The sequence below is a fragment of the Pholcus phalangioides genome, unplaced genomic scaffold (genome assembly GCF_987345545.1).
Source record: "Pholcus phalangioides strain wild (caught in Gottingen) unplaced genomic scaffold, Ppha-v1.0 ptg000024l_1, whole genome shotgun sequence".
Lineage (NCBI taxonomy): Eukaryota > Metazoa > Arthropoda > Arachnida > Araneae > Pholcidae > Pholcus > Pholcus phalangioides.
The window spans coordinates 4,381,632-4,395,477 of record NW_028301616.1 but is presented as its reverse complement, the minus strand read 5'-3'; the positions used below and the strand labels follow the sequence as shown (position 1 = coordinate 4,395,477).

General features: G+C 41.1%; 1 protein-coding gene across 1 annotated transcript in view; it reads right to left on the bottom strand.

Annotated features, from left to right (window-relative positions):
- Window positions 1-6,913: 6,913 nt before the first annotated feature.
- LOC149068600 (trophoblast glycoprotein-like) overlaps window positions 6,914-13,846 on the bottom strand; it is a 14,190-nt gene continuing 7,257 nt past the window's right edge. The window contains exons 4-5 of the mRNA XM_089250502.1: window positions 12,883-13,031; window positions 6,914-7,219 (exon numbers count right to left, since the gene is read on the bottom strand). Coding sequence (XP_089106628.1) covers window positions 6,942-7,219; window positions 12,883-13,031 — 427 coding nt within the window. The 3' untranslated portion in view covers window positions 6,914-6,941. The remainder of the gene's footprint in view (window positions 7,220-12,882; window positions 13,032-13,846) is intronic.

The following is a 13,846-nucleotide window of genomic DNA, read 5'->3' as shown; positions in this document are numbered from 1 at the left end:
CGTCATTAGATCGCGGATTTCGGCGTTCAAGCGGTGGAGTCCGATGGTGGACGTCGTGACGAAAGGGTAGCATCAGATTGCAGCGTCATACGAGGAAACTATCAGATCACTGCTATTGACCATGCCAGCCAAACGCCAGATCGCAGTCGGCAAGATCTACAAAGGCATTAAGATCGAGAACGGACACCAGCAGACATCCCTGAACGGCATTCTTGGAGAGCAACTGACGGGAACTTGCGTGACGGGAACATCGGACCAGCCGAGTTGTTCAGATGATTAGCGATTCTAGCGCTATGAGACTGAAGGCCGATTTGAAGCACGGACGCAAAGCTGCATTAAGAGCTGCAAGCGGCTTTGCACGGACGTGATTATATATAGCTCCCAAATCACTAAGCATGCAAATGAGGAGTAACGCACATGCGCCCCCATCGACATCGGCGTTCCAAGCGGCAAGTTCGGAAACTAGTTTCCCTTTCTTCCTAAAACAGTTCGTGACACATCGGCACCGAAAACGTCCGTAAGTAACAAGTTTGTTTAGTCGACAGGAAATAATTATAAACATAAAGTATATAATAGACATAACACAAACTCAATAATAAAACATAACACATGGGGATGCGGGTTAGTTATTGATAATCACAACAGTACTGACGGGGAATTACCCACCTCTGACTTGGATGGCTTCTCGATTGACAAGAAACCACCGGGCAAATTAAAATGTTTGTTAATAAATGCCAGGAGCTTGGGTAACAAGAAAGATTTTTTAGAAACTATGATAGTTGTGGAGGACTTGGATCTTATAGCCATTACAGAATCTTGGGCAAACGATGGGGATGAATCTTTCTTACACATCTCCGGATACGATACTTTTTTGAGAAATAGATCTGATAGGAAAGGGGGTGGAGTGTTGATATACGTGAAATCATGTTTGAAGGCTAGAGAGTGTAACGTGCAGAGAAGTGATATTGAAACCATATGGGTTGAACTTGAGAGCAAAAGACGTCATAAGCTTATTGTTGGGGTTTGTTACAATCCACCGAATAGGGATCAAAACTACATCGCCAAATTGCATGATGAAATTTCCTACATGTGTAAGAGAAAGAGGGTTCTCATACTAGGGGATTTCAATTACCCGGGTATTGATTGGGAGAACCTTTCATCTGGAAATCAGTATGAAAGAGACTTTCTTAAGTTGGTGCTCGAAAATTTTTTGTATCAGCATGTATCAGAAGCCACTAGGGGTACTGCTATTTTGGATTTAGTTCTTACTAGTTCTGAGGATCTAGTTGAACATGTTTTGGTGGGGGAAGAGTTTTCTTCCAGTGATCATCGTATCGTCAGATTTCACTGTAACTTTTCCTCGGGTAAGGTTGATAACAAAAGACTGGTTCCTTGTTTTCGGAGAACTAACTTTGATGTTTTGCGAAGAAGGTTAGCGGAAGTTTTCAAAGACCGGTTGGAATCAGTAGGGGTGGTAAGTCAATGGGAAGAATTTAGTACGAAGCTGTCCTCTGTTTTGCACGACGTCATACCCTTTGTTCGAAAAAAGCGTGTTTGTACATCACACCCTCTATGGTTCACGGATAGCGTGCGGAACCTTTATCTTGAAAAGAAAAGAGCATTCAGGGAGTATAAAAGTGGACGAGGTGACCTATCATTGTTTACTGATAAAAGAAGACTGTTGAAGAAAGCGATAAGGGATAGTAAAAAGCAAGTTGAATCTAGGTTGGCAGATAACATTGGCTCTGACCCAAAATCATTTTTTCGATACGTCAATAATGGATGTAAGGGGACAGTTGGTCCCCTCTCGATAGGAGGCTCAAAAGTAGAGAGCAATGTAGGCATGTGTAGTGCTTTCAATGACTTTTTCGCGTCGGTTTTTAATGGAGATAATGATATTCGATATACGGGTGTTGCATGGGGTAATAAAACGCTCAACGATATTCAAGTGGAAGACGTGGAGGTCCTAAATCTTCTAAGAAATGTATGTGCAAGCAAAGCACCAGGACCAGATGATATCTATCCCAGGGTTCTCAGGGAAGGTGCTAATGAATTGTTGGGGCCAGTCGCACAGATATACAGGAGTAGTGTTGCTGAGGGTATCGTCCCGAGAGATTGGAAACTGGTTAACGTTGTTCCGATATTTAAGAAGGGTAGTAGAGAAGTGGTGTCTAATTATCGTCCAGTGAGTTTGACGAGCTCCCTCTCGAAAATTTTGGAAATTATCATCAAAAGGCAGTTTGTGAAGTGGATAGACGAGAATAATGTATTGTCGGATAATCAGCATGGGTTCAGGAAGGGGAAGTCATGTGTAACTAACCTCCTTTGCTTCTATGATTACGTGACTAAGGCTTTGGGTAAGAGCAAAAATGTCGACGTTGTTTACCTTGATTTCCAGAAGGCATTCGATCGGGTCCAACATGGCAAACTCTTGAAGCGTTTACACGAGATTGGAATAGGGGGCAACTTGCTGAATTGGATAGAATCGTGGTTAAGAGATAGGTCGCAACGAGTTATGGTGAACGGGGAATTCTCTGGTTGGACAGACGTCACAAGTGGAGTTCCTCAGGGAAGTGTCCTTGGCCCCATACTTTTTTCACTTTTTATCGACAAACTCGATCAGGGTATCGATGGAATTACTAGCAAATTCGCAGATGATGTGAAGCTAATGGGGGTAATCGGAAATGAAAGCGATAGGGAGTTGCTCCAGACCAACTTAAACAAGATTGCAGCATGGGCAAATGAATGGAGCATGATGTTTAGCGTTGATAAGTGCATGGTTTTGGTTCGAAGAACCCACGGTTCTCTTACGAGTTGAATGGTGTCACGATCCCGGATGCAACTAGGGTCACCGATTTGGGAATTCTCATTGACGAGCGGCTTAGGTTTTCTGAAAATTGTTCAGCGGTGGTCAAAAAAAGGGAATAGAATGCTTGGTCTCATTTTCAAAAATGTCTCTTCGCGTTCTCCTAAAGTCATTCTTCCGCTTTTTCGAGGCTTAGTTCGTCCTGGACTGGAGTATGCTGTAAGGTTTTGGAGACCATACCTACAGAGGGACATAGACTTGGTTGAAGGGGTGCAGAGAAGAGCTACGCGTGTCCTTATTGGCACACAGGGCTTGAGTTATGAAGAAAGACTTCATTTTTTGAATATGTTTACATTGGATGAACGCAGGTGTCGGGGAGATATGATCGAAGTGTTCAAAATTTTCAATGGGATGGATAGGATGGACCATGAACTTTTAGTACACCGCCAATCGACTGCTTTTACATGGGGACACCAGTATCGATTGGTGAGGGACAATGCAAGGTTATGGTGTCGCAGGGAATTTTTCTCCAATAGGGTTGTTAATAAATGGAATAGCTTACCCCCGGAGGTAGTAAATTGTAACACAATTGACACGTTTAAAAAGAAATACGATAAACATGTTGGGGTAAAGAGAGAAGCTCGATCCATACTTAGAATAAGACAACCATAAGTATTCTTTATGGGCATTGTATAATATTTTATCATGTGTATATATTGTTTGTAATTTGTGTTAATTGCATTTTTAATTGGGTTGCTGTATTTTTGAAACATATGACAACCATATTTTTATGGGCATCTTTTTATCAGCCACCTCGTTGGGCATTTTGCCTGTTGTGGCGTTGTATTTGTATGCACTACCATAACATCAGGGGCAAAGGTCAGGCGAGCGTCAACAAGGCTATGTTACATTGGTAACTTAATTTCAACTTACCGATTCTTCTTGAAACTGTCCACACGATAAGTGGTAAGTAGGCGCTCATTGGATAATTTTTACGGAGGTGAGCGCAGTTAGCGCATGCGCGCTTCAGTCTACTCAAATCCACGGAGAGAGAGAGACGCACAACGCGCGGGAGAATAATAGTAATAATTTTTTATTTATCTATCATTTAGAGAGGTGCTTTTTAAAGCTCACAGCTTTCGTAACGATGGGTGAAGATGATCAGGTAGAACTTACGAATACTGCGATCAGAGCCACATTATATATATATTTTAAAGAATATAAATTTATTCACTTTCACTTACCCAAAAGGGGAGAAAAGAATACACAACATATTATAAACTTATGTAAGTCATCGAGAAGAAATATAAGATTTCTTTATTTCTCCTCTAAGTTCTAAATATCGATTATATGATATTTTAATTGAAGTTGAAGAGGAGATAAATTATGAATTATTTAAGCCGAAAATACGGGAGAAGATTCTTGGCATTTGTAGGAAATTCTAAGAGTTAAAAATTAAATAATAAAAATTCATTAAACAAAAATTATTTTCGAAATCATTATTATTTTTTAATTTAATCTATATAGATGATATCTTTATGTTAAATACAGTATTTCATCATGTATTTTTACAACAGATGGCAGCAAATTCGTTCTGGACGAGAGAAATATTCGAAACCCCCCTCCAGTTTTTAATATTTAAATCCTCCCACCTGATATATATTTTTGGATCTTCAATTTTTTTCAACTCCTGACATCACGTCGACAGAATATTCCATAGCTTTTTCCAACATCGAATAATTTTTAGCTTGTTTGTTAAGGTAATTTTCATTTCAATAGTTCAACAAACATTCATGGCGAAGATATTTTGCAACAGACTTGAAGCTTGTGTCCTCTGGCCACCTCACCATCCAATATTTCCGCGGAATTCTAGCGAAACTTCAGGAGACGACGGAGTATGAACAGGTTCACGCTTGAGATCGAAATAAACCCCATCCGTGAGAGAGCAAAAAGACCCCTCCAGCGCGGCAGGTCACGCCCACTGGCGCATGCGCATAGGTCTACTTAACCAGAAAAAATAGAACCGTTCGTATTCACTTACCAACTAAACCAATTGTGTACTTGCGCACTTGCCAACTAAAGCCGTGTAAACGGCCCTTATCGTCTGCATACATTGTATCGTACTTGGCAACTAAAAATTAAGTTACCAACTAAAGCACTTGCCTTGTGTAAACGGGCCTTTTAATTGAAGTCCAAAGACTATCCCAACCAAAGCCACCGCTTCACATCTACTGCGACAGTTGTTTCATTCCCATCTGAAACAATCGGAAAGAAAGAACTGTCTGGTCCAGGAGTTCGACTCGCCCTGCCTCATCTGACATGGAATTTTGTCATCAACACCGCACTAGATCACGTGCGAGTTTTTCTGAACCCGGATGTTGAAATGATAACGGTTAGAAAAATAATTTTGCTCGAAGAAAGAGCAAAAAATCCAACAAAAATTTTTTCCTTGAATTTAACGCCATTGCCGACATATCATTTTCATAATCAACATTTCCCTTTGCAACAACATCTTTGATCTTTGTGTGCCTAAACACAGCAACGCTAGAGTATATACAGGGTGATTATAAAAAAACTATCCCGACATAGGGTCCCCTAACTATCATACCATTCACAGAAACTGAATGAAATTTTGGCATAAGGTATTTTGATGTATGCGCTCAAGAATGATATGGAAACAACAGTGTCACTCTAACAGTTACGGTTACAGTGAGAAAATTTCGAAAATATCAAATGGCAACACCAAGTTTTTTGTATTGGAATGTGATCTCCATTGTGAAAAACCTTAAATAGCGTTCGAACGGCAACTGTAGCATGAAAATCACCGGCGGTAGATAGGCTAAAAGTGAGGACAACCAATAAGGACAGAGAAGCAGCATAAAATAAAGCATTTTATTGTGTTTCACAAATTCTCCACATGACCTTGTGGAGCATCAATCAGGCTGGGATCTCAGCCGAAGAAACGGTGTGACGAATGAAACGAACATTAATGCTCTGGTGCACGGCAAAGTCCTTTTTACTTTTTCCTTGCCTAGCTCCGGGGATTTTCGTGCTACAGGTGCCATTTCAACGCTATTTAGTGTTTTTCAGTATGGAGATCACATTCCAATACAAAAAACTTGGTGTTGCCATTTGATATTTTCGAAATTTTCTCACTGTAACCGTAACTGTTTGAGTGACACTGTTGTTTTCCATATCATTCTTGAGCGCATACCTCAAAATACCTTATGCCAAAATTTCATTCAGTTTCTGTGAATGGTATGATAGTTAGGGGCCCATATGTCGGGATAGTTTTTTTATAATCACCCCGTATATATTACACATGCTAGAAAAATATAACATTTCGTACTTAGGACAAATTTTCTTTTGATATATTCGCATAAAGTATTTAAAATTTTACTCATTCTTGTAATAATCCTACATCTCTTCAGATGTCATTATCAGACGAGAGAGTTGTATATTGTTATACAATACGAACAACAATGGCTGTTGAACTGTGCGGTCAACAAGGCCTTTTTTTGACCCCACAGCTTAACAGCCGTTGTTGTGTAGGGGAGAGTGGTACAAATCCCCTATACCCCCCCTCCCGCGTACGTCTCTGGTCCCACCAATATGTGTTAGGAGGTAGGGATGTGATAGACAGAGATGACGAAATATTGCTTACAAGCGGGGGGGGGGGGGGGGGGGGAGTTGAAGGGGATCACAGTTTTGCTGACTTTTACTGAGGGGGGGGGGAAGGGGTCAAAAATGGCTAAAAATTTTGTTGACATAATACTTGAATGGCCCTTTATCTACTTATCTACCGTGCTGTTCTTCCACCCCCCCCCCTTATTTCTTTTGTTTTATTTTGTTTCCTCTTCTTTTTCCTTTTTTTGACGTGTGAACAAGGCTACCAGATTTATCGCCGACACTTCTAATATAGATCATTCAAATATGTTGCCAAAAACATGTACGTAAAGGGGTTAATATTTGTTTTTTTTCCCCCTTCTCCATCCACACCCTCACCGTTTTCAGCTTCCACCGGCATGCTTGATAATAAACATGAGAAAATAATTTGCGAATATAATTTGATCTTAAGTTCAGAGAACAAAAAAATCTAAACGGAAATGATGAATGACAGTCATTTTGTTCATGATCATTGGAAATCAGCTTCATCATAAAAATCCACTTTTCTATCATCAAGATCAACTGATTCATAACTGATCGTAGAAACATTATCCAACACTATCGAATCAGATTCGTTGACAGTATCAAATCCATCAAAATATGCGCATCCGATTTCTTCCCAATCGAATTTTTTCAACGGGATGTACTTCGACTTGGTTTCGTCGAAGCACTTGAGCTTCTTCGTGCCGAACATACTCGGTCGATCAAGGATCCATCGAATTGAGCAATCGCACTTCATGGTGTTTCCTGTGGAAGCAAAACAAAATTTAGTCGATGCCGTCTATTATAATCACGGATAATGTTATCATTCGGGTATTGCTATCACTTTTGCAAAAAACGGAACGAACCGATACCATAACATGGGGAAAAAATTAGTTTTTGTTATCGGGAGTTTGTTTTATATTATAAATTTTTTTCGTCGAATTTTTTTTTTTTGCTCATTTTGAAGCTAAGGTTTCACAAACTTATTTTCCCCCAAGTTGTTGTTATCAGGCTGCAAGACTGTATGAGGCTAGAGGGTGCTAGCTGTCCTCCTTCCCCCCCCCCCGCACTTGACAAAAATTTCCGTACTTAATATCGTAATCAGTCTGTAGTATTCGCTGCGATCCGAATTTAGATTACATTTTGCGATGGTCTTCCTATAGTGAAGGCTAACGTATGACGAAAAAGCAGCCTTTTTCCTTCAGTTCTTGATCAGTTTCCTCTCAGTTGACCAGATTCAAATTTCTTTTTTCCGAAAAAGTTTCTCAAGGGATCTATTTGTGAAACGCATATTATACATATCATAAAAGGAGAAAAGAAATCGTTTATAGTTATCAGGACTTTGGATAATGTTATCATTTTTTTCTTCCGTCGAACGGTTGTTTCCGCGCATTCTGAAGCTAACGTTTAAGCGAACTTTTTTTCCCCTCTAAAGTTATCGTTATCAGTAGAGCCCGGATTATATGCGAATTCACATCTACTCTATAATATAAAATCACAAACTCGAAAAGGGCCTGTTTCTAAGCAACCGAAATTAGTGACGATTTTATGTGACGGAAATGGGTGACGTTTTTGTGTTACGGAAGTCGGTTACGATTTTGGGTCGAGTTTTCATTTAACTGTAGCACATATCGGAACCATGTTATGTGCGTGTACCGAGAGGCTCCTACACCCTACAGCAGAGCCCTTAGGCTGGAATTTAGATGGTGAGCCCCCAAACCAGCTTTTCAGGGGCCCCCCTCTGTGGTTAATTTATAGTGTGCCCTGCCCCCTTGTGGGGGGAGGGTCATGCCCAGAGGTATGTATATGTATAATATACATACAACAGCAGTGCTCCCAACACACAGGGTCGGGGTACCCCGGGGGGGGGGATTGCACGTATAAGTTAAAAGTTTTTATTTCCAGGATGGATCTCATTGTTTTCTTGCTGCTTTTACGTTGAAAAATTTGCGATAGCGGAAGCAAAATATATATCCAGTCTGGGAACCCCGTAAAATTTGTGAATTCTGTCACGGGTAGTTGCGTGGGTAGGCCTGGATTTTATTCGTTGGAGAAACAAATACAAACGAAAATTTTTCATGGCACTCGCACCGGGGGATGACCGACAAGCTTCCAAGTCGGAGGCCCCATGTTTACAGGTTTTATTTTGGGGACCCTGGATGAATCTCATTCTATTCTGTTGTAGAATTTGCAACAGCGGAAGCCCGAGATAAAGCCAGTCTGGAGCCCCACTAAAAGTATGCGAATTGGTGTCTCGGGTAAGTGGTTGGGGACCCTGGATTTTATTCGTTGGTAAAACGAATACAAATGAAAATTTTTCATGGCACTCGCAGCGGGGGATGGCCGACAAGCTTCCAAGTCGGGGGCCCATATTTACAGGTTTCATTTTGGGGCCCTGGATGAATCCGATTATTTTTTGTTGTTTAACATTGTAGAATTTGCAACAGAGCGGAAGCACGAGATAAATCCAGTCTGGATTCCCCACTAAAAATCTGCGTATTGTGTCTCCGCTACTGGATGTGGGGCCCTGGATTTTATTCGTTGTAAAATTGATAAAAATGAAAAATTTTTGTGGCCCCTCACAGGGGGGTGTCCGACAAGCTTCTAGGTCAGGGCTCCATGGAAATGTTGACAGGTTCTAATTCGGATGTATCTCATTGATTTTTGTTGTTTAACATTGTAAAATTTGCAACACATCGGTAGCTCAAGATATATCCAGTATGGGGCCCCACTAAAATTCAGCGAATTGAATCTGGGGACCCCCATGGGGAAGTTTTCTGGCGGTACTTGATGAATCTCATTTGTTTTTTGTTGTTTTATTATTATTTTTATTAAAATTCGCTTCTTCAGTAAGCTGGTGCTTTCACACGTCCCTTTCCATAGCAAGCTGATGAAGTGGGACGAAATGAACAAGATATGTTGTGAAGAGAAGAAAGGGGCCCCCCCACCCAGTATGCATATAAAGTGATATTTAGTGAATTAACAGAGAGATTGTTTTGTAATTTTTTCCAAGTATCAAAAGTCTCATTGTAATTAATTGCTATTTCTAGAGATAGCGTCAAAAGTGTTCAATTTTTTTTAGAAATAGCGTTGAGGTTCTTTCGTTACAAGTGTTCCGGCAGCCAAGTCTAATTAGGAATTAAAAATGCCTAAGGTCCCGGTCTAATTAGCCCTCACGTGCAGAAAATGACCGTGGTGCGACAAAAATGATCAAAATGATCAAAAATGAAATGAAAAATATGTAGAAGTTATTTGCATCTGCAGTATATGCATATAAGGGGATATTTTATTTATAAATGAATATGCACTAAGAAATAGAAAACATGCATTTTAAAAACATATCTGCTTTTTTTGCATGGTGATTTTTTTAACGTATATTTTCTCATTTTTGGAATTTCGGGCATATTTTTGGAATTTTTAAGTGCATGTTTTGGCATTAATAAGTGCATATTTGCATACTTTTAGAGCATATTTGCATACTTTTAGAGCATATTTGCATACTTTTAGAGCATATTTCACCACTTTTTAGTGCATATTTCACCACTTTTTAGTGCATGTTATCCGGGCTCTAGTTATCAGGTTCCAAAACTCTGTAGGAGGTTAAAAGGTGTTCTATCTCCCACCTCCCCCCCCCCCTTCTCCCTTGGAGTCAAACATTTTCGTGCTTGTCATAATCAGTCCATCGTTATTCGCTGTGACCCATGCATGCTTGTTGTACACCCACCCATGTTATGTAGAGCTGGTTTTGCATTGGCCTTCTTATGTTGATGGCAAATGTATGAAAAATGTATGTATGGCAAAAAAAAAAAAAAAAACCTTCCCTTTAGATCTTTATCAGTTTATTTCAGTTGATCAGATTCGAATGTCTTTTTTCCGAGAGAATTTCTCAAGGAGTCAATGAAAGGCAGGGGTGTCTCGAGACGCAGGGGACAGGTTGCCCCTAAAGATCACACTGGAGAGAGGTCGACAGGGCTGTATCCCAGGAGACCTTGGGACAGTGCCGTCTTAACGCATGGGCCCACTCGGGCACGGCCTGGGGGCCTCAAGAGAAGAGGGGCTTCAGAAAAATGAGAAGTAGTTGAATGTTTCGAGAAATTATCAGCTAGGGCCTCAGAAAAACCACTTGGCCCGGGGGGCCCATGATGCTCTTAAGGCGGCCCTGCCTTGGGATAAACCTATTTTGCTTTCAGGAGAAAGCCGCACACATATACCGAGAAAATATGCTTGACCCTACGTCCCGCTTTTGAAGAAAATGTTTAAAGCGAGTTGTTGTTTCTTTCGTTATTTTACCATTCTTGATTATACCAGATAATTCATAAAATAGCACTTACTGATGGGCCACCATTACTTACACTTACTTATCCTGTAAAGTTGATGTATAACGAGGTGATTTTTATAAAGAAATTTATTTCAAAGGCGTTTCTGATGCTTCAGGGACCGGGCAAGTGAGAAGACGAATTGTTTCCTTTGCGTTGTTTGACTTCCGGAAAAATTAACTGTTTGGCTTTTGTGATAGAGAGTGCATTTTTATTTCTCGTAATACTTGTGTGTCCCAGGCCCTGTCTTTTTTCTCAAGTTACCTCAACACCTTCGTTGTCAACGGGACGTCAAAAGAGTGACGTCATGCGAATTTTTACTGTTGGAAATATTTAAAATTTTTGTGTTCAATGAAAGTCTAAGATGCCGCCCCTAACAACCTGCCGCCCGGGTGCACCGCACCCCTTGCACCCTCGCTTAAGTCACCCCCGTACAGTATTGTACTTTGTAAAAAAAAAATACCGTAATTCATGATATACATTAAGGCGCGTATACACTAGCGCGCAGATCATGCAATGAAAGCATTTGCAATTGGTTGATCAATAATTTGTACGGTGTTGCGAACGATTCTTGAGCTGTTTTCACTGGACCCACCTGGAATCGGTTTTTTTCAACGAACACAAAGGAAAGAAAGGAACACAAAGGAAGTTCGTGTACCCACGAGCGGATTAGAACCGCTGCAGGTGGTCGTGCGTTGCAAGATCGGCGCGCCAGTGTATACGCGCCTTTAGACAGTTCCCAATTGTGAGTGGGAAAGAAACAGAGTTGTCCTGTTTTACTAATACCCGTTTACCATACATCCCATTCGTCCACTCGGGATGTATGGTCACCGTACTGTAAGTGGCGTAGAGTGCACAACAATGACTTCGATATTAAGGCGCGTATGCACTCGCACGCCGATCTTGCAACGCACGACCCCCTGCAGCGGTTCTAATCCACTCGTGGGTACACAAACTTCCTTTGTGGTCCTTTCTTTTCTTTGTGTTTGTTGAAAAAACCGATTGCAGGTGTGTCCAGTGAAAACAGCTCAAGAATCGTTCACAACACCGTACAAATTATTGAGCAACCAATTGCGAAAGCTTTCATTGCATGATCTGCGCGCTAGTGTATACGCGCCTTTATGATATTCCGTATTACTCATTAGAAAATTTAAGTTATTCTAACTTCGTGTTTAACGCGTTTAGGATACGCTGAGGCGTATTTACAGGAAGGCTAAGTGGACTCTAGCCCAGGGTGACAAGTTTGAGGAATGAGCGGTCAGGGAAATTAAAATTGAATGGGAAAAGGGTGGTAAAACTATCAGATCCCCCACTGCCCAGAGAGTAAGGGACAGGTCAGTGAGCGACCAAAAGAGTGACTTATAAAGTGAGCAAACATGATTGATCAAAAAAGTGTGCAAGAACGCAAGTGGCCAAAGGGGTGACCTAGAAAGCAGGGTACCAGGTCAGTGAGTAACCAAAAGAATGTCCTAGAGAACTAGGAACCAGGTCAGTAAGTGACCAAAGTTACCATAAAAAGTAAGTGATCGAGGGTCAAAAAGAGTGACTTAGTGTAGAAGCATGTGAGCGACCAATAAAAGTAGTTAAAATAGGAGTCTATGTACGGAGGAATAAGGGGGGGGGTAATATTTCAAGACGGCCAATTTGAATAATGAAAGTAAAATTGGACCAGAAGGGTGGTTAAATTCGTATAGCCCGCTCACACAGGCATAAAAGTCATAAATCGACCTCTGAGGATATGTGCTGCCATCTACATTTTCAATTGGGATTGAGACACTGAAATAATTATGGGAGCTAATTTTCACTCCGTGAAACCGACTCATTTTACGCTAGAAAAATGTCTTTTTGTACTTACCATCCGTTAAAATCGTTTTAATTTTTAAATAATCGCCAGGACCATTTAATTGACCACCGTTTTTTGACAAAAAGAGGATTTATTCTCAAACCTTCCCAATTCATACATGCATTTACACAACTTCACATACATTACTCACTTGTCTTTCCCTTCACCGGGGGTCCCCAAGGGGCCCCAGACTGTTTGTTGGCTAATGGCCCGTTCTAAGGGCCAGTCACCATCGCAAAATTTTGAGTCTGGGCTGGTCTGGTACTTACCATCCAGTTCTACGAAAAACGAATCTTTCTGCAACGAACCGATAGCGTTTTCATGTAAGGTCACTAAGGCGTTGTTTTCCAAGTCGACGAATTGTAAGGAAGGCATGTCCGAGAAGAAATCTTCGTCCAATGACTGCAACTTATTGTTTCTGAGTAAAATGAAATTTTAAGGTCATTGCATGTTCACTTCAACCAATGAAAATGTTAAATTCACAAACATCAATTTACAAAAAGGGGACATTTACTAAGACAAAGGCACTTAACCTATGGGTTACGACCCGAACTTGGGTCACCGGTGCTGACGAGATGGGTCGTTCAAATCCATGAACGGGCAGAGATTATTGAGCTATGGTCGCAACCCGAAACTGGACCGCAGGGTTTCAGACATGGGTCATACAAATTCACCTACAGCCAGGGATTCTTCAGCTATGGGTCCACTATCAAAACTTGTTCGCTGGGGGACTTCATAGATGGGTCGTTCAAATTCACTTGCAGCGCCCCCCCCCCCTTTTTTTTTATAAATGAGCTTATTGCGGCACTGGTTTCACTAATTTCGAAAAACAAACAGTTTCATGTGTCGCGATGCTGATATTTTTGTTAATTTTGGATCGCGACTAAAAAAGTGTAGGAATCCCTATACTAACCTGATATTAAAAATGGGAGTCACCAACCTTTTTAGAGTCGCCAGTAGGGATGCAACTAGGAAAAAGCAAGAGGATCCGATGCCCCAGGTGCTGGACCGAAAAGGGCGCCAAGTTCACTATATATTCATTCAAAATTATTAGAAGAATATGTACGCTATCCCCCCCCCCCCGGGTGACATAGTCAGTTTTTGTTTCTAGTTGCGGCCCTGATCGCGGGCACCGTCTGTTTTCCGCTGTCAGGAAAAACATCAGCATATTGCCAGGGTCACAACTGGGGGCAGGGGGACGATCTAATTCATTAGGATGAATTAGATCATCCT